This window comes from Nesoenas mayeri (genome assembly GCF_963082525.1).
Source record: "Nesoenas mayeri genome assembly, chromosome: 2".
Classification (NCBI taxonomy): domain Eukaryota; kingdom Metazoa; phylum Chordata; class Aves; order Columbiformes; family Columbidae; genus Nesoenas; species Nesoenas mayeri.
In genome coordinates, this window is record NC_137543.1 from 76194119 (window position 1) to 76214807 (window position 20689).

Below are 20689 nucleotides of genomic sequence, written 5' to 3' on the forward strand. Positions count from 1 at the left end.
TGAGTCACTGGTCCTCAGTTGAGTATTTTAAAAACCTCTTACTATCAATACATATTTAATTAGTACAATGAGTGCATCGTAGTTTGAGAATCTCCAAATTCATACAGCTCCATAGCATACTACATGAGAAGTGCCATCCGTGGTACAGAAAACACCACTTAGTTTGACAGTGAGATTTCAGACAGTTGCCTTACAGCCCTGTGTCCATATCAGCACTTCACTGCAAAACATCATCAACTTACAAATAGAAGATTTTCCTCTACTGTGCCTAGGAGCTTTATTTGGAGTTGGATTTGGTTTCTGATTATTTTTTATTTCCTTATCCCTTTTCTACATTCTTGGGAGAGCAAGATACCTCAAACTCATTAATTTCTGACACTTCCAAGGGTAGCATACCAACTCCAGTTTGAAGGAAGACAAGGAGAAAACAGAGATTTATAAGCTGGAAGAACAGATTTTTCAACAGAAGTAACTCTGTTTGAAAGGAAGCTAGCTATTTTAGTATGATTTTTTTCAGTCCAGATGCATCCAGACACATGGATTATACAAGACAGCAGAGACAAAAATGCCTTCAAGAAGATAACAGTTTACAAGGATAAGTGATAGTAAGGGCTTGCAGTTATCTAAGTAAAGAAAAAACAATGCTATTTATTCTCCCTCAGGCTCTAAACTGTGCAAGCGTTTGGCCTTTTCAGGCTGTGCTGTAATCTCCAGCAGAAGCATTGGAAAAGAGCAGTTGAATGGCAGGGGAGTTCTGCCATGCTACTACTTTTCAAGCTGATGCACCCCTGCCTACCAGTTGCAGCTCAGAAATTCAGATTGTTTTTGGTTTTGTTTTTTCCTTTGAAGAACACTTACTCTTTTAAATAAAATTTAAGAGGTTTTAGATTCTTCTGGGGTTTTTGTTTGGTTGTTTTTCTTTGACAGCATGTACATTCAGAACCATGTATTTTTACCTACTATCCATTAACAAATCACAGCGCTCTCCCCTTCCTCTTTTCAATAAATAGAAACAAACAGACTAAAAGGATTAGTCAAAACAACATGTGGGTTTTCATTTTTGTTTTGATTTTAAGAGTTCATATTTAGTAATAAGCTCGTGATTTGAAGAGTAGGTTCCCCTCTCCATTCCCAATTCTACCCTGGGATGAGAGCACTGTGGTTCCATGACCCCTTCAGGTGATCCTGATGAGTCCTTTCAGTGCTGTCCTACATCCCAAACTGATCTTGCTCCTGGTCACAAATTCTGCCTCTTCCTCCGGGCCATCACATTCACATGGTCCGACAGTGATCTAGTTATGTCAACTCAAAGGGCCTAACAACATTCACTTTTTCCTTACAGACCAGAAAAGTGAGAGTGGGAAAGGAAGGCAATGCTCAGCCACAAACAGAGCAAGAGAGGATGGGTAGGACCACTGACATCCCCAATGAAATCAGGTCACATTGTCAACCTGAGCAGCTTGACCACTTGAGGATCTGTCAGACTAACCCTATCATCGTTCTCATCACCCATGAGGAATTTTATTTACTTATTCTTTTGTAAACATTTGGTGAAACTTTAAAGAAAGTTATTAGATCTGAGGAAACTATGAGGCTCAGATACTCAAAATTAGGAAACTACTGTTTGGATAGATGCAGCCTCAATTTGCAGATAAAAGAACAAAGAAAAGTCACCTCAATACATCCTTTCTCTTTGCTAGCCTCCATAGAAAATCTAGCCCTGAGAAAGAAGACTCTGCATTTAAGTACTCAAATTGACTTCAGAATAAATACATCATGCCTCAGAATGCCTACTGCATGTAACAGAGAAGAACTAAGTACTCAGTATTTTGAGTGCTACTTCGTCAGTGTCTAACAATGGATTTAGGATTCTGTCTGTGAATCTGGAAATGCCTTATCATAGTCAAAGACACACAACATAAGGCTGTTCTTTCTATGTCCTTCTGGCAGCAGAGTAGCCAGACTTCTTCACGTGGCAGATGTAAAGCCTCTTTTGACATAAATGCGAATTTTGCCCAAGTCAGGATTACATACTCAAACCTTCATGAAAGACTGAAGTTTCTGAAAAAGATCAGTACGTTTTAGGTCCTGAAGTTAACCTTTCATATGTTGCAAATTATTTTAATGAACCGTGGAAAGAAGACAAGGCAGTGGCATGTGGCAAGCTCCTACAAGACTATTCAACTGTTGAATAAAAAGTTTAACATTTGAGTACTCTCATCACTATTCCTCTAATCTTTACCATCCATGCTGTCAGGGTATTATCGTTTTGAAATAGGAGAACAGAGTATTTGTCTCTGGACTTTAACATTTAGGGAGCCATAAATTCCCCATTTATTGAACTTTAAAAGGTATATGGGACATAAGAGTTTGTGATTCAAACCTTCAGAATTTAAACTTGAAATGAAGCTGTCTAAACACTGTATCATAAAGACCTTGTTACAAGAGGTGCAACTGATAATGCAACTTGATGTAGCCACATGCCATCATTCCATAAAATAAATGGTCTAGAACCTGAGAAGAAGGATTTCATAAGCAACCTTGAAACAATAATAAGTGCCCCTTTACAGCCATCCTGAACATATGGAAAGATGAGCAAGTGAGAAGGACAGAAAAATAGTAAACACAGTATCATATAAATCTCTGGATATCTATGGGAAGTTTGCTGATATTAGTATACACTGGAGAACACTCATTATACTCATTCTACAATTCTCGTTAAGATTTGGAATTAGTGCTTGGACTGCAAAATCTCCTCCTCACCAATGGTTGCAACTTCTCCACACTGTCAAAAACTGGAAAGATCTTATTGTAATGGAAGAAGGGAAACATTCAGCTCATGTATATGGAGACACTGGATATTCTTAAAACAATGAAAGATGGTTTATTGGATGGAATTTTCTTTAACATAGGAAATGTTGAATATCGAACAGAAATAATCAGTCTTGAACTATACAAAGAAGAATGCTAGAATTAGATAAATATTGGCTAACCATGTTAATTTCTTTGCTGCCAAGTTTACATGTGTGTAAACCTATGCTGAGAAGCCCTATCATATTACTTTTATCATTTAATGTGGCTTTTTTTTTTTGTACAAATGGGGTTTAAATGTAAAGTTTGTGTTTTGTTTTTAAGCTCTTAGAATTACTGAATTACTAAATTAGAATGTAAATCCAGGAAAATGTATTGCATACAGGTTTTGTATTTTTTTTTTCTAATTCTCTGTTTCCCCTCCAGGCAGAAATTAGGCAAAGGTTCACAAATCTAATGCAGTTTCTAGTACTTTCTGCTTGGGGTTCCTGGCACTTATGCATGCTGTAATTTCACAGTGAATTTACAGGAGGTGCAGGGATATAAGGAGTTTACAATAAGACACATTTTTCCATGATGTATGGACTTCTCACCTTATTGCCTCATTAGTACAATTATTATTTTAATTAACTCTCTTCTCCATTCTTACCATGATTTACTTTCCCCTACACAAATACTAAGGACAAAACCCTGCTTGTCATTAAATAACATCAATAAGGATATTACATTTTCCCTCATCTATATAAAGAGTTAAACTTCTGAAATCTCTGTTTGTCTCCTAAGCCCAGAAAAAATGTCCTCTGTGCTTGCTTGAAGTCATGACTATGATGCCAAAGTTTGAAATGGCAAGCCTAGAGCTGGACGAATAATTCAGTTTTATAAGAACATGTGGAAGCCAAGAATCATTCTGAGAGAACTTCAAGAGAGACTGTAGCATTTTTTTTTTAGAAATAGCAATAACTATTATTGTTATTATTTTAAGCTTGTGGAGTCAGGAGAACAATATTGTTAAAATTCCTTGCAAAAGACTACATCAAAACCAACCAAGATATCAAAAAGGCGTGGATTATCAAGAGTGACAAACATTCCAGAAATTACTGTAGAGGTCTCATACTTCTTACCTGGAAAAAGTAATAAATTGCAATAGATACAGAATTTGTACAGGCAGTAAACATTTAGGCTTGCCACTGAGTTATGTGTAGAGGATGCTCCCATATGAACATGATATGCTTTTTCTTCTGAAAGGTAACAGCAAGCCATGGGATGAGCTGAAAAGCTTCTGCTCATGTAAGTATTGATTCTCAAGTCCTGTAAAATAATGCTAAAAGCCTCTTGAAAGGAGAAAAAATGATGAAAATTTCTTCTAGTCATTAGGTAGATACTAAAGCATGTCAGACATAACTAGCTATGCCTATTAAAAGCAACAACCCACTCCCAGCATTAATCCATTCATAAATCAATTGCCGTATGTATTCAGATCCTCAACCATTCTCCAAAATTCATGTTTTCATTCTTCTTATACCAGACAGTCATGCAGAGGTGACACCACCATGAAAGAGCAACTTCAGTTCTGCCTTCTCTTTGTCTACTAACAGGATTATTCATCAGATTTCCAATCAGTCAGCTCATTTTTATAAGTCATTTTCAGGATTCTCAAAGTATTACTAAGTATGCAATTCAGCCTGATAGACTGCTGGTACTAGCAATAAGGCATAGGAAGGGAAGAATATATCCTAGATAGAGCCTGTAAGGGTGGTATTTTTGTTCACTTTTTTTTTACAAGAACTTTGCAGAGCAGTTGCACTGCATAATACATACATGGCACACAAACAGATGCACCTTGCCACTGTCTGAACTCATTTCTTCAAGGAGAAGCTTATTTTTGCACTCCAATTGTCCTATCAGTGATGACAGCAATAGCAGCAGAACTTATAGAAGAAATCAAACATTCCCTCCATGAGGGCCTTGCTTTCCACTGTCTTGAAAAATTAAAGAGTTTTGGGGGTCTCAGACATGTCACAGAGGTCTCTGCTAATCAAGCAGACGACAAATACAAAAAAGTCAATCCACTTCTCTAAAACTTGCTGTAGAAACCTGAAACACTCTATTTACTTTATTTACTTTCAAGACAAGAAAATGTAGATTTAGATAGTCCTTTTTTTTTTTTTGATGAAACATACAAAGCATGGTCTGAATGTTCTGAAGCCTATGTTGCAGAATTCACCTTTATCCTCCTCTTCTGAAAATGAAACATGAGGAAAAATAAATTCCAGTAAGAAAAGGGATTCATCCAATATTCCCATGGCTATCATAACAGTGCATTAACATCAGAATCAGTAATTACAGTATTTATAAACTTCCACACTGTAATTACACAGTCTGTTCAACAAGCATTTTAAAGTGATGTCTATACCACAGACAGGTGAGATAAAGGATATCTCAACATGCTTCAATTAACACAAACATCTGGTACTTCAGTCCCATGATATTAGGAAGTCTGGTGCACAGTCTGTGTAGAGGTCCACTCTTCTACAGCTAATGCTGCCATCAATCCACGCACTACCCAGGTTAATGCACCTCTGGTATGCTGCATATGTGCACAACCACTGCAGAGCTTCTAGCAAGGTCTACACTGCACTGTGAAAGTAGTGGAGCAGCACTATCCAAATCCACCCACCCATTCATCTGTCAGTCATTCAAAACAGACATAAACTGCACGAGAGATCTGAAGAGTTACAAAACCTCAGCTATGTCACAAGAAGGTCAGCAAAACAAACATGAGCCAGCACTAACATCACACCAGTGTGCGGCCCTAGAAGCCTACCACAGGCACATCTGTGAAGTCCCGCAGCCTTCTCCTCCCTTAAAAAATATAATCTTATACCACACAAACACATAAAATCTGGGCAAGGCTTTTCCAACAATAGTAACAGAAATGCCTATGGAAAGTGTTGATTTGACACCTGTGTGCACAGGTGCAAGCACATCGCAAGAGCCAGAGGCCACAAATGCATTTGCAAAGAGCAAGTTTTATTTTAGTTACTTCTCTACTGGGGAATCTCCGAAGTAGCACCTGAGCTCCCAGGCAGAGGTGACACAGGCGGGGATGCAGGAGCTGGTCAGTTCAGCCCTACTGGAAGATTGCTGGGCCTGCTGAGCTCACCTGTATTTCAAGGCTTCAGGTAGGCGCAGCCTCCCACTCTTTCTCACAACAAAGCAGGAATCTCAGACGTAGTGATAAGGTGCCTGGAGTTTCTCACAGGCCTGTATTATCTAGCATAGATGTTCTACTCATCAAGCACACAAGGTCGGAAAAACAATTAGTGTGATGTATGCGCTTTTTCTACAGACAGCTGCAAGTCATTTGAGCATATTTACATTTAACCAACCTCCTCATCATTCTTCTGCTATATTTCCATACAACACCAAAAAATAAAAATAAAAAGTTCAAACCCAGAAGGTTCCCAAAACCTTTTCTGAATTCCACTACACCTGTACTAGAAAAGCTTCTTGAAGGTTGAATTCAGTATCTGCAAAATGAGACAAAGCAAGGAGTCTTCTGAATGCTACTGTTTAGGAAACACAAGCTACAGAAGGGACAGGTCCAAATCCATGCTGTGAATCAGATTACATGAGCTAGTCTTTTATACTCAAAAGCAGTAGGCTGGCTGTTTGACTATTAACTTTGTTTCACTTTCCAGCTCTCACTTGCCTCTTTGAGATGTTCCACTTTACATGGACAATGAAAAATGTTTATCAGGGATGTGACAAACTACCTCTGAATGACACAGAAAAGTAGTTAAGCTCTCTAAGTATTCTAATCCATTATCTATTTTCACTGGCCATCTCTATCCTGTTTTATCTCAGAATCACGGCTATTTCTGGGAATGAGATTGTTTGATATAGTGAAGTCTTCCAATTAATTTATCTTCATTTCATTTTAATTTGCTTTGGGGTTGTGGCCCCAAAACAGGTTCCAATGTAGATAGATTTAATACTTCTAAAAATAGGGTTTGATACTTGTTTGCTACATCCTACCTTGCAGAAGAAGAGCAGGTATGCTTATCAGCAGCACTAAGTCCATTATACGTGACAAAATCTACAGTGGTTTTCCTAGAGGAGGAGCAATCTGAGAATTACTTGATTCAGATGCTCTTTGTTTCAGTTTTCTCTTTCCTACTTTCGGTCCTAAAGGTATTTTTATTCAAGTATGCCATTTTTGTCTGCAACTGTCTGGTATCATTTGAGAGGCCATTTACAGGTAACAGCATGATTGTGCTGGGCTGTTTGGTCCTGGGTGGAAGGTACAACACAGTACCCTGACCGCAGATTCAGGAGTTGTAAATAACTTTGGACAGTACCTGAGCTTTTCTCAGCTCTTGGCAGACTGTGTTTTAGCCAGGAACCTTGAATGACTATACACTCAGGATCTGCACAGTCATTTGCAGATCTTTGTAGAAATGTGCATCTGGAGAGTCTCAACCACCTGTTCTGTAAGAATTTTGCCTGAAAATTATGCATATCAGCCTTGTAAACACAGCATTAGCCTTTCTCCTTCAGTCTGCTCATCATATGCTTACACTGACTCCGACCTGCTCCAGCACTCCATGAATCTTCTCTGCCATGGTGACTGGGTGGGTTTTGTCTCTCACATTTTTTCGTGTTGTCTGCCTCCCAGAGTTACTCTAGTTTTGTGACCATTTTGTGGCCATTTTTAAAGCCATGCTTTTCGTGCAATGTATTCAGTCAGACCAGATGTTCTTTTTGAGAAACTACCAGTTTTAATGCTCTTTTCTCCTCAGGTTTTATCTTCCAAAACTCAATTTTCTAAAGGTCTTTCATCTATTTGACTCTGATTTGCTACATAAACCAGATTCAACCTGTGCATTTTTTGGAAAAAGTTACCTCCAGCTTTCTGGTACTCTTCCTTCAGCTGGCTATTTAGACACAGCAGGGAGTTTATGCATGGCTGGTTCTCTCAGCAAGGACTCCAAGATCCTTTTTGTTATGTTCTGCACTGTACAAATACCTGCTGTCCTGAAAATGTCTGGTAAATATTACTTCTTCACAGATAAAAACAAATAACACATTTTTATTTCCTTCTTGCAGCAAACAATGAACTTTCCCTTCTATGATCTCCCTGACTACATCTGCAAGGTTTATTTGCCTTAGCATGAATGTATTCTCAGGCTAAAAGATGCATTTTCTTTCCTGATACCCAAGGGTGATTCACAGAGACAGGTCTTCCATAGCACTGTGCTGTCCATGAGTTTTGTATATCACATCAACTGTAAAACGCATTTACAGTGCCTCAGTCTGATCAGATTCATTCACAGTAATTAATTCATTTTTTTTCCATCCTGTCTAATTATTCTTCTCTGCAGCTTGTAAGTCCCAGTGAGAATGTACCTTCTAGAAACCAGCTTTTCGTCACGCTACCTGTTATTTGATCATGGATGTTAAGTTCTGGCAAATTTGGTCATGACAACATAAATATTTGTCCAACACTTGCCTGGGTAGATTTATCATTCCTTATTCCTTTATGTTAATGTGCACCTACATTAAAACGTAATTGTATAATGAATAACTTCACCAGTTTTATATGTAATTTTATAGAAATATTATAGATTTTAATATAAATTTATATAAATAGATAGTTAATATAAATTTTATAGAAATAATAATTACTTGACGTTTTTTCCTCTCCCATTAAAAATGAAAGTTGTTCTTCCTTTTGTGTGTTATAGCTCAGTGTGGAGCAGAAAAATCAATGAAGCTACAAATTTTAATGAAATAATATTCTTGGGTTACACAGCAAGCCTGCTTTTGTAGATTATTTGGACGTGATTTTTCACGTATCAGTTCCCAAGTTTCAACTTGCCTTCTCAGCCTCCTTGACTGGATAGCTGGAGTGTTAAAAGCATGTATAATCTGAATACAACTTTACAAGAAACATGACAGCAGTTGGTTCTTATTTGCTTGATTTATTTTAAATGATGTTCTTGTTGCTCTTCCCATCCCTCACCAGATTCAACTACACATGTGCCTTAGATTTCCTCATCCCAACCTGGCCTCCTTGGACAGCGTCCATATATTCCTCCTGGGTCATCTGTCCCTGCTTCCACCACTTGCAAGCTTCATTTTCAAGCTTGAGTTTAGTTAGAAGCTCCTTGTGCATCCATGCAGGTGTCCTGATGCCTTTGCTTCACTTCCTGTTCATCAATACGGACCACATTATGTAAAAAAAGAGTCCGCTTATGGATGGTTTTGTCTACATACACATTAACATGTGAAATTCTCCATTCAGCTTTTATTTGTCCATCCATACACAGGGTTTGTTGAATACAAGTCATTCAGCTTTATTTTTTTCATGTTGAGTAGCACAATATTCTACAAGTAACAGTACTGATAGCCATGTGATAAAAGACTACAGAATCATGCCTAGAGCACTGTTCATAAATATATGATGAAATGGTTTTGATCTTCAATGAACTTACAGCATTACTGTTTCTTCAGACCTGTCCTGACATATTATAAAAGTTTCATTAATAAATCCTAGCCTAATTAGAGCAAGAAAAAATGCCATTGCAAAAGGTTTTGTGTGTGTGTTTGATAGTATAATACTTAATTCAGATTTGTTCTTCTCTCATTTTTTTCTTAATTGCCCAGGTATTCAGACAAAACAGTATGCAAAATTCTACTGGAGTAACAGAAATAACCATGCAGCTAGGAGTCAGAAAGGGTTTCCCCAAGGAAGCTTTAATCTCACCAATGGAGATTAAAACGTGTGCAAAACTCTGAACAGTCATGCAGATGAGCTTCTACAGATCCACTTCCCACAAAGTCTCTCTTCTTACTAGATCTTGTTTTCATCTCATAGTACCAGAGTCAGGAAAAAAAGGAATACTTTGACCTTTCATCATTTCAGCTCCCCAAGATGAGTGTGAGGAGGCAGAACTGTCAAAATATCTAGGCAAAGACTGAGAGCTTATGGGCCTAACACTATAAATCTTATATAAGCAGGATTTCTACCAAAAGATATCCTAAAAGCAATTGCATATACAAATACTGGGCAGCTACTGTACTTTCCACTCAGTGTGGGTTCAGAATGAATGCATTTTCTTATTCATATTTAAATGTGGTTAATAGAAACCAATGTGAATTGCACGTACCAGACACAACTTTTGAGTCAAAATGTTCAATTTAAAACGCTCTGAAAGTCATAAAAATATAACAGCATAAATTTGTATCTCTTCCAAAACAGTAGAAAAGAGTGATTCAACTTATTTTTTTTCCTCCAATGAAAAACATTTACTAATAAATCAACAAATCTCCCATGTGATTTTGAAATTCTGGAAAATTATACACACCTTATGTTTCATTTAGAGACCAAAGCATTAAGGCACTGAATCACAAACCACATTAAAATGGTCTATGTCATAATGAAGTTGTTATTTAACTAATAATGAACAACAATTTGTTTTGCTTCTCTCTCAGTTACTGATTATTCCTAGAATTTATTTCCATAACATTGCTTTATCCTGGTTATCCACATAAACAAGGAATTCTGTGATTTTCTCAGGTCTTTCATTTGCCTTTTAATAAATCTAACTGAATCAGTCAATTTAAAACCTAAACAATAACACAAACGGTTTTGGGGCTGACTATTTCTGATTACTACAATGGTAGCTATAGCCTGGGAAAAAGACTAATAGGTTTTCATCAAGGAAGTAATTTTCAAAATTGAATAGATACACAACTGCAGCTGTAAATATTAACAGCTAATCAAACTCCTTTTGTATTAATTCACTTTTTTCTTTGAGCCATATTGTTGTCATTACTTATATCAACCTAAATTACCATACATATCTCAAGATATATGAACAAGCCCAAGTACAGACTCTACAATTTCTGATTTCCCATAACTTTGTAATGAACTGTTCTTTTTATTAAGGTATTTTGTTCATTTGTTTGGAACATCAGTATACCAACCACCATCACATCATATAATTATTCTATAGATTTGGAGAAGAATCTGGGTTGTTTTCTAGACATTGGAGCAAAACTGAAATCCAGAAGTACTGACCAGACAAGCTAGTAGTAAAATCTACTAAAAACAGGGAAGGAAAAAAAGCAATAGAAAAATAAGGATGGACAAAATTAAGATAAAAAGTGTCTCAAAAGATTTAAACAACTCTTCTCAGTTCAGAACAGGACTAGCCTCATGTGCTATGACTAAGCAGTGTCTCTCCCAAACAGGTGCAACAATTCACATCTTACACTGGGCTCAGTAGTGTTGACTGAGCAACTAACATGCTTGAAGTGTCAAAGATCCTCCCTTGTGCCCTGAACCACTTAGGAAAGCAGGATCCTCCCTTCTACAAACTCTTGCATAGGCTCCTCGACCACCGGTATTGTTGAAGGTTCCTCAGATCTTTCCTTTTCCTTAGCTTAAAGCAACAAGTGTCAGTGTTTCTAAGCCTCAGTATAGCTGCTTTGTTTCCTTGAATATTTCAGAACCCTGCTTTTCTGTAATCACAGTAGCAAAAATCTGGTCTCCTGACCTTGAAAAATTTTCCATCTCTTCCCTATGGATGAAAGGAGCAGAGCTTTTTGCCTTACGGAAAGAGCCAGTTCTTTCCATAGTTCAGCAGTTGCACACATCCTCTAACAGCACTGTGTCAAAGGCTCCTTAGAGCTCAGTGTCGAGCGGCATATCTTAATTTTTTCTGCCTAGTGGCAAGGGGACAGGAGGCTGCTCCACCATTTTCTCTTATTGTCATTTGTATTTATTTATTTATTTATTTTATGGGTTAACAAGCAATGGCAGGGGATGCTACAGACTACATAGTGCCTTTATGTTATGTACTGATGATTGCTAATGTACAGGTGTAAGCTGAACTCACCTCCTATATGTACAATTACCCAAAAGCATCTATGCCCATTAGCCTAGTAGAACTGCTGAACAAATCTCTGCAGTACCAGAAAACACAATGCTCTCTGTGACTGAGAAGATGCCTGTTTAAGTTTGAATACGCATAGAATGCAAACTATGGCTGAAGTCAAATTAGTTGTTACAGGACGGAACACACATTGAAGCTCCATATCAGTGTCTGTAAGCAAAAATCAATAATCATGTTTGCAGATACTGTACTACAGATATAATCTCTGTAAAAACATACTGCATATTCCATCTCTTTTCTAAATTGCTCAGCGCTGCAGCATCTTAGGTGGCAAAGATCTGAAACTCTCCATGAGCAGCTGCTTGTGGCAGACTGTTCACCTGAACAAGACAATATATGAATGAAGACAATCTGCTTTCAGTATTTTCCACTTTCATCTTCTGCACAGTCTGCTAACATTCCTGCACTTTTTCAGTGTAGAGGTGATATAGAAAGAGGCTGATTCTCAAAGGAGAATCACACTGAAGTGTGTCATAGTCCTATACAGTTCAGATGTTTGGAAAGTAGCAGCCTTATTTCAAACACTTGTTACTTGGTGATTCCTCTTGTGCAGCTTGCCTGTACACTCATGTTTGTGAAAATGTAAACATGAGTGCCACCTTCTTAGGAAAAGACATTTCTGCAACTACTTCTAGTGCATACAATGCAGTCTTGGTTGACCATCATATGTACCAGGAAAAATTATCATAAATGGTTAAATTATACCACTATAAAATCCACATCAGCTTTTTCATGGATATCTGCTGTAAAATGTACGCACATGCCTTTTGATATCAAATCTATTTCTCAGGAGAACAAATGCACTTATATTATATATTCAGGCGATCTAGACTTCTCCTTTATCTTAGAAACAAAACACAAATGTTTAATATCTAAAGAAAATAGGAGCTTTACTCCCATGGAAATGAAAAATTTTAGTACCTATTTTTCTTCTTTACTGTGAAACCAGAACAGAAAATTACCGTAAACACACAAAAAATGCAGCCTAACAAGCAGAGGTAAGAAAGAAAAAACAAATAAAAAAGCTAAGCCTCTCTAGCTAAATGGATGTGTTCAGACTCATTTGTCTAGAAATGCACTTGCACTTCTATTTCAGTACTGGCACAAAACAATGATAGATACAGCAAATAAATGAAAAATGACAACGTTTCTTCCTGGCTTTCTTTTTGTTCTCTTTTTGTCCATCTCCCAAAATACTAACACATTCTGATAAGCCAAAGCAGCAGCAAAGCCTTGCCAATTTGCCAATATTCTTTTGCTTCACTTCGACACTCTGTAAAATTACGTGACAAATTTCAGCTGTACTGAAGGGTAGACAATTACAAATTCTGGAGATTTAAACCTTCCAATTATGTAGAAGCCAAGTGTAAATGAATAAATAACAAGCAGAAACGAGAAGAAGAGGAGTCATACATCCAATTGGCCGTCTCATATGCCCTCTGCATAGTTTTGTAATGAGAGTCTGTATGTGAACTCAGAACATGACACATAAAAACCCCTCAAACAGATAGATAATATATGGAACTACACATAGGCATGTGAAAAATCTCATGCATGAGAAGAATATTCAGAATGAAGATGGAATCAATACTTGGCCAAATATGACCAAAGGTGGTTTCAGGATAGTACAGGAAGAGGTATTGTACAGAAGTAGCATTGTGATAGGCAGATTTTCTGTGCTTTGTCTTTTTTTTAATTTCTTTTTTTAAACTCAGCTCTCAGCAACACCTTATATAAAACGTCCTTTTGTTCATCCCTAGTACCAAAGCAGAAGTTTGCACCTGCTCTATCACCTTTTGGTCACACTGCAACTTGCTCATTTCAGTTTTCTATGGAAAAGTTTTATGAGCACTAGTTGCTCACTCTGCTCCCAAATTTTCAAGGAACTTGGAACAAAATCAAAAGTAACACTATATTATGTGCTCTATTTATCCATTTTTCATTCACACATCCCAGATACAAACATGAAAGGCCCAAGCAGAAATAAAGTTTTAGGGGCTTATTCTCCATTTGCATAAAGATGGGGAAAATGCATCTGTAACAGGGAGGAATACTCTCTATTCCCTTCACCCTTAAGTAGATACTAGGCACAGGAGAACCCAACAGAGGGTTTTTTCATTTGTTTTGTTTAGTTTTTTCCCCTCACTTAGGGACCCAAATAGAATGTTAAATCTCAGATTGTTTTGCTTTTCAATATTGCCAATCAACAGCTGTAACAAATTAAGGACATCCTTAGGTTAGTTCCCTTATGCCTTCAAGTACGAAACAGGAAAACCAGAAGAAGTAAGAGAAATTTCTTGCATCTCCTTTTCTGCTCAAGTATCTTTACCCTGAAATAAAATCATGATTCATTAGGTTTCTTTCAAGTATTTCTCAAATTAGACATCTATTACACAACTAGTAACTGCAAGTAACATACAACACAAAAAGCAATAGACTGAATTACAGGGAATGAAAGTTGTAGAAAAAGCATTAAAGTGCTCCCTTATAAGGGGTTCTATTTATTTGGCAGCTCAACAACTAAAGGAGATTAAAAGATGAAAGCTTACCTTCCTTACCTTTATCTCAAGTTGTTGTTGATCATAACTGAAAGTTTTTAATATCAGCACAAATTAATGATTTGATTCTACATGATGGCTTCTAACAAGCTTTCATCTTGCTCATAGAAAAATGGAACCCAAGGGCACTGTCCCAAAAATGAACTGTAAAGAGAGCCTGAGTGATATGCATCTCTATTGGAACACCTTTCTCCCTAGACTGGGTCAAATACCACCTTGGCCAAAAAGACAAATTAAAGTTAGGAAAGCCTTTCACAAAAGACATAATATGATCTCAGTTTACAATAATAACAAGCACTTGTTATTTTCAAAATGGGCTTACAATGCTGGTAAATATTAGATTTGTTTAAAAATGTTGTTAAAATTATATTCTGTATTACAATTAAGGTAAACATTCATGAAAATGTTTCAGATAATACATGTCAGTTTATTTGCAAAAAACTTCAATCATGAAGTCAGTTTCCCTCTTTGTTTAACCTAAACACAAAGTATATACTCAAAGTATATTTCAATTTACTTAATTTATTTTTAGCCTACCATCTAGTCATTAATGACTCATGTAAAAGTAAACTATCATATGCAAAAGATATTTCAGACACTCTTGACACATATAGAAAACAATGAGAATTCCCTTTGGTAAAAATCATTTTCCAAAGTAGCTCCATTTCCTAACAATTCATAGATCAAATTTTGCATTTAATTGTTTGACTGCCTTGTTAGTGGGTATGTATAGATATATATATACACAGACATATATATAAACACGTATAAACCCAAAACTTCAATATTCCAGAATTTAAAGGTGAATAACACACATGAAAAAGAACCTCCAACCTTCTTAGCCTGCATAAAGAATTTAATTTGAGTACTGTGGTAAACTAGGGGCTAAAATTGCCTTTAAAATGGACTTTGAGGTGTGTGTATGTCTAACTGAAAGATGTGCACATTCAGCATGAGAATAAAATCTTAGGAGAATTATGTAACAACAGGAGCAGGTGGAATAGGCATCTCAAACCTAGAATAGGCGTCACAGAGGGAAGATTCGGATGAGAAAGATAAACTCAAGCCTGTGCCCTGTAAATGCCATAAGAACCTGAGTTTGTAAAGAAGCTCATCTTATGGATGAAGAAAAGATGCATCCGTTCCATCAGTTTTGTGAAAAGCTTATACATGCTGGTTTGTTAAAATATTTATGGCAACTGTGGCATAAAGACTTTCTTATAAGCCAGCATGAATCAGCCTTTCACTCTTTACAAATACATCACAAAAACTTGTCATGTAGGTAGACACATATGTTTGAATCTAGAAGCTCTCTTTTAAAAGAATTTGGAAAAAAGAAAAGGCGAAAAGTAGACACTTGCTAGAGCCATCCTCTACATGATGTCAAAGCCCTATTATTAATCATGACATTGGCTAGATATAAACCTTTTAAAAAACATTTTTGAAAACAGATCTATTAACTTAAACACTACTACTTAATTTTCTGCTTTTATATCTTAAAGAATATAAGGGAGTTTTCAGGAAATCCAGCTTTCATCTTGGCCAATGCTTTTAACGGTTATTCTATTACTTGAAGTGCATAATAACAAAGCAAAACTCACAGAACAAAACCGTGCAGAGTCAGGCCTTCTAAGTCTGTGAGTCTACTAGTGCTGTAGCAAGAATTTGAAAATATTTGTCCTTCTACAACCACAGCCCATTGAGTGCTTTCTTCCTAATCCATAATTGTTGTGCACACATTGTTCCAACAGCTTTGAACAATTCAACTCTTAGGCTTCTCCGGTAAGAGCTTAAAAGGCTTCACTCATTTTGTTCTTCTTTATTCTGCTACACAAAGGAAATTGCTGAGACACATCAAATACTGGTTTGCGACAGACAGTATCATATGAAACCTGCTTAGTCAAACAACAGGCTTTTCTTATAAAGTACAGAGCACAGAACCATGACGTGGGATGGCAATTTTGATGTTCCCACAATGGGCAAAGATGTCTCACTGCATAGTCCTGGCTCACATTTAGATACACATCCTGTCTGATGCAATAGTAGCACTCTACCCCTCACTTCTGCAAGGGATTAACGTTCACTAAACTGATGGAAAGAGTATGCTTTTAATACATGTATCTCTGTTTTCCATGTCTTTTGTGAGAACTTGCATTTCAAATGGCTGCCTGGTTTTGTTTGGCGAGTTGGATTTGTGGTTTTAGGGTTTTTTGTGTTGTTTTGTTGTTGTTGCTGTTGCTTTTTCGTTGTTTGTTGGGTTTTCTGTTGTTATTTGGTGGGATTTTTTAATTTATTTTTGTTTGTTTGTTTGGTCGGTTTTGTTATTGTTTTTGCTTTTTAATGAAGGTTATTCTGTGTTTCAAAACTATTTTCCAAGTATATACTTGTAGAAAACAGTGCATATACATATTTTGGACCAAAGTAATTTTTTGCAGAATTTTGCAACCAAGAACTCATTATTTTACTTTATTCCTTTCTATAGAAATTTAATATTACAAAACAATACCTCATAGTATAGCACTGTCTGATAATATTCCAAAAGAATATGCATTTATAAAATGTCTATCTGAACACTGAAATGTGTAAACAAAAGATTTGCACATATGTTTTTGCTATATATAAATGATTCTGTTTCAGTATGTTACATGTAACATGAAGCTTTTTATCTTCATAACAGCAGTCTGTGGGCAAATGAACAACACACTCCAACAGACACGTAAGCATGATAGACAAGGAAACTTGTTTATACAAAAATAACTGGAGTGCATCACTGGTCACGATTAAGTTTTAGGCATTCCCTTTATTTTCCATATCAAAAAGCACTACAAGAAAGATTAATCTAACGAATCAAACTAAAAAACAAAACAAAACAAAAATCAATGCAAAGAAAATAAACAGTTACAAAAGTCTAATTGAAAACTGTAGAAAGGAGGATGCAAATTTTAACAATCATCCTTGCTTCCATGCTGGAAGTATTTGATGTGCATGAGAAAAGGTCAGTAATTTTCTTCCTCCTTCAGACACAAAATAGCCAAGATCGAGCTTGAGCAATTTTCTAAAACAATTAAACAACAGGTATATAGGTTGTCTTGTTTTTAGTCCTTTCATATTGTTATGGTGTTACACTGAAAGTTTTTACAGGCACTTTACCATATCACTTTTCTTCCAGATGTAAAAACATAGTTTATTAGCTTGTGAAACATCTGCGTGTTTTTCTGGTTCATGCAAAAAAATCAAGTGAGCGACATAAGTAGAAGAATTAAACTGTGTTTTTACATTATTATTATAACAATTATATGAAGAAAAAAACATTGAAAGTTCTACTGTCCGTACATAAAGAGTTAAAGAGTTCAGTCCCTCGGCAAACAAATGCTAACTAGCAATATTAATGAGTTAAACCACAGTATGCTTTATTTCTCCTGTGAAATTCCATCATTCTGTTTTGCAAGGATTTCAAATAACTTTCACTTACTTCTCGCTTTTGTTCCTACCTCCCTCAACCATAATAGAGTTTCAGGTTTGAAAGATCTGGAGCTTTGAAATACTCTAATTTTTAATTGCTAATTTCGTAATCTCTGTATCCTCTAATCCAATTCAAAATTCTTCTTTCACCACTTGCGAATAATAGAAACTTCACATGCCCTAAAGTTTCAGAAATCAAAGCTTACTTCGATTATACCTGAGATAATCCTATACAACAAGTTGGGATGACTGGTATTGCGGCTAGGATTCTGTTGGTCCCACACAACTTATCTGAAAGGTCTGTAAATCTCAGTGAATCACTTGGTAAATACACTCTTGGCTCCAAGTGGGTTAGAGGTTTGTAGCTGTTAAGTCATGTCTTAACATTTCCCAACAAAGGCTGAGAAAAGTTGGGCATCTTTATGGCTTAAGACTTGTAAGAAGAGGACCGACAAGTAACTAACTATCAGTAAGGGCAGCAGCACTGACCCCTGATCCTGCCCTGGGGCACCTGGAGAGGCTGAAGGACCTCTTGAGAATTCTCCCAAACCTACTTTCATGACTACCAGTGACTAACTTCATACTTGCCTATCAGATTACAAGACAACCTGAGTGTGTTGTGTAATGAGTTTGGAAGTCCTAAACATTACATCTTACATCCTGGCTTACTTGCATTAAAACAAAGGCTTCAGCCACCTCACAACTGATTTGGAGCCAACATAACTGGCACATCCAAGGAAGTACATCTTTAGGATAAAGGTTGTCCTGAGGCACTTCAACAGAACCAGGAGGGAAGCAGAGGGAAAGAAGAGGAAGAGGAGATCTGTGAAGGACAAACATGAAAGAGACATAATGGTAGGTTTGAAATTAAGGGAAAAAAACTGAATACTTGGAGTAGGGGTAGTAAAGATATGCTGGTGAAATAAAAAATATTACGTACTTTGGGGTTGATTTAGAAATACAGTCTCCCTAAAAGGCTGTGGAAAAAGGTTTGAAGATGCAGAGGCAAACAAGTTGTGCTGCGACACTGAAGATGGAATAAGAAACTTTACCAAAAGTCAACTTAAGAAGACGGTTTAAAGGGTTCTGCACATTCATAAGACCAAAGCCTAGTATAACATGAACAGTATGTTTTGTTTCCTTATTTTTTGCTGATTAAGGTCGGAAGGTGTTTGCTTATATCAGCCAGCACAGTTATTAAACTCTGTAATCTACAGATTTCTGCCTCGTTAGTGAATTCAGCCTACTGATGCTTATCCTAACAGAGGAAAGCTGTGAACTTCAATCTATGAATTAGTAGCATATACCATGTCAGAGACCTCTGAACGCAGACTCTCAATAAGAGTCTTCAGGAATTAACTCAAATTATTTGCCAGGATATTGAGTAGGTCACATAAGGTGAAAGTAGACAGTCTGAATTCCGGATAGTAAAAGTGTTTGGTGAGTCATAGCCTTCAGTGCTAGCAACAAAACTGAATATTTTTCAGTACTGCAATTTTGTTTAATTATAAGCCAGCTTCAGGTATTGTTTCTAGTAGTCTGGGAAGGTATAGGAAGTCTGCAAGCCTAATTAAAACACACACAAAGTGTACTACAAATCATAAGCACAGCCTTACCTGAATGCATTTTGCTTTTCTATATTCTACTGTATAGTATTACTTGGTGTAATACTAGGTACAGTACTGAATCTACAGCTAGTTAATTTTAAACCGCATAAATGAAAAATTATTAAAACCCATATATTTCTATTTCACTGTGATTCTCTATTTCCAGACCTTAGTAAGTTGACAGACTCAGTTAAATTAACTAAAACAACGCTTAGAGCCAAGGACACAAGAATTATGAAGGTTAGAAATTATGTCAAGGTTAAAAATACTGAAAGAGAAAACCAACAAAACATAAGCAACAAACATCACTGAGAAGACTAAGGGAAGATGAGGATTTCTGGTATATGGAAGTCAGATGAAATTTACGGCAAAATAAATTGATCAGGGATTCTCAGTCACCTTTCCATGAAGCCTAACTGCATCAGAAAGGCTTTGTTTCAACTTTCATGCTCTAATAAGATTTAAACAATAGCTGCCTTATATACAAAACTGAGATCTTGATACCTCTGTTCACACTATATTTCTTCCTTGAAAATTTTCTGTTTCATTTGCCTAATTTCACTTCAGCAAGTATGATTTTTTAAATTTTTTCATTATTTTTTAAAAATTATCATTTCTCATTATTATAATAACAATACATTCTGAAAACAGAAGCTGCACAATAATAAGCTGGAACATTTTTATAAGAGAACATGATCCTCCTTCCCAGTCTGCTTTTTTTATAGATCCACTCTAGCAAAATCACAGCAGAGGGTAAGGTAACATCAGGTCTGTATCGCCTGGGAAAAAAGCTAATCTGGAATTAAAATGGATAATATGACTTATATAATATGGGGCTACAAAGAGGACAAAAACAGATGCATACTTATCTGTAGTTATGAAGCTTATGAATATCTTGATTATCTGCTTTAAAACATCTGCTTACCTATATCATGCAGAGGAACTAAGAAAACAAACATTAAACATACCTGTATTAGAGAGAGATCCTCAAGCTGCAATCTGAAGAGGTAGTTTCTGGGGTTAAAAAAATAGTAGATAAAAATTGTTATTAATGTCTAAGTAAAACATTTTACTAGTGTTTAAAAAAAAAAAACATAATTAGTGGATATAAATGACAGGAAAAAAAATAAACCAAAAAGTGACTGGTAGTAAGGACTCTCAGTTCTTTTAAGGACTGTTGTAACATACAGCCCTTTGGGCTAAGGACTATGGCAATTTCTAAAACAGATTTTCAGCTTGAAGGGCTGGTTGCATACGAAAAAAGTAGATATTTATACTCCATACTTGT

The 20689-nt window shown here is 36.3% G+C and overlaps 1 protein-coding gene across 1 annotated transcript in view; it reads right to left on the reverse strand.

The window, feature by feature from the left end:
* The window catches only part of SEMA5A (semaphorin 5A), a gene marked incomplete at both ends in the record, with an annotated part of 321097 nt that overhangs the window by 162769 nt on the left and 137639 nt on the right, over nucleotides 1-20689 (reverse strand). Inside the window, 1 exon segment of the mRNA XM_080340350.1 lies at nucleotides 20370-20415. Within this exon segment, the coding sequence (XP_080196476.1) occupies nucleotides 20370-20415 (46 nt within the window).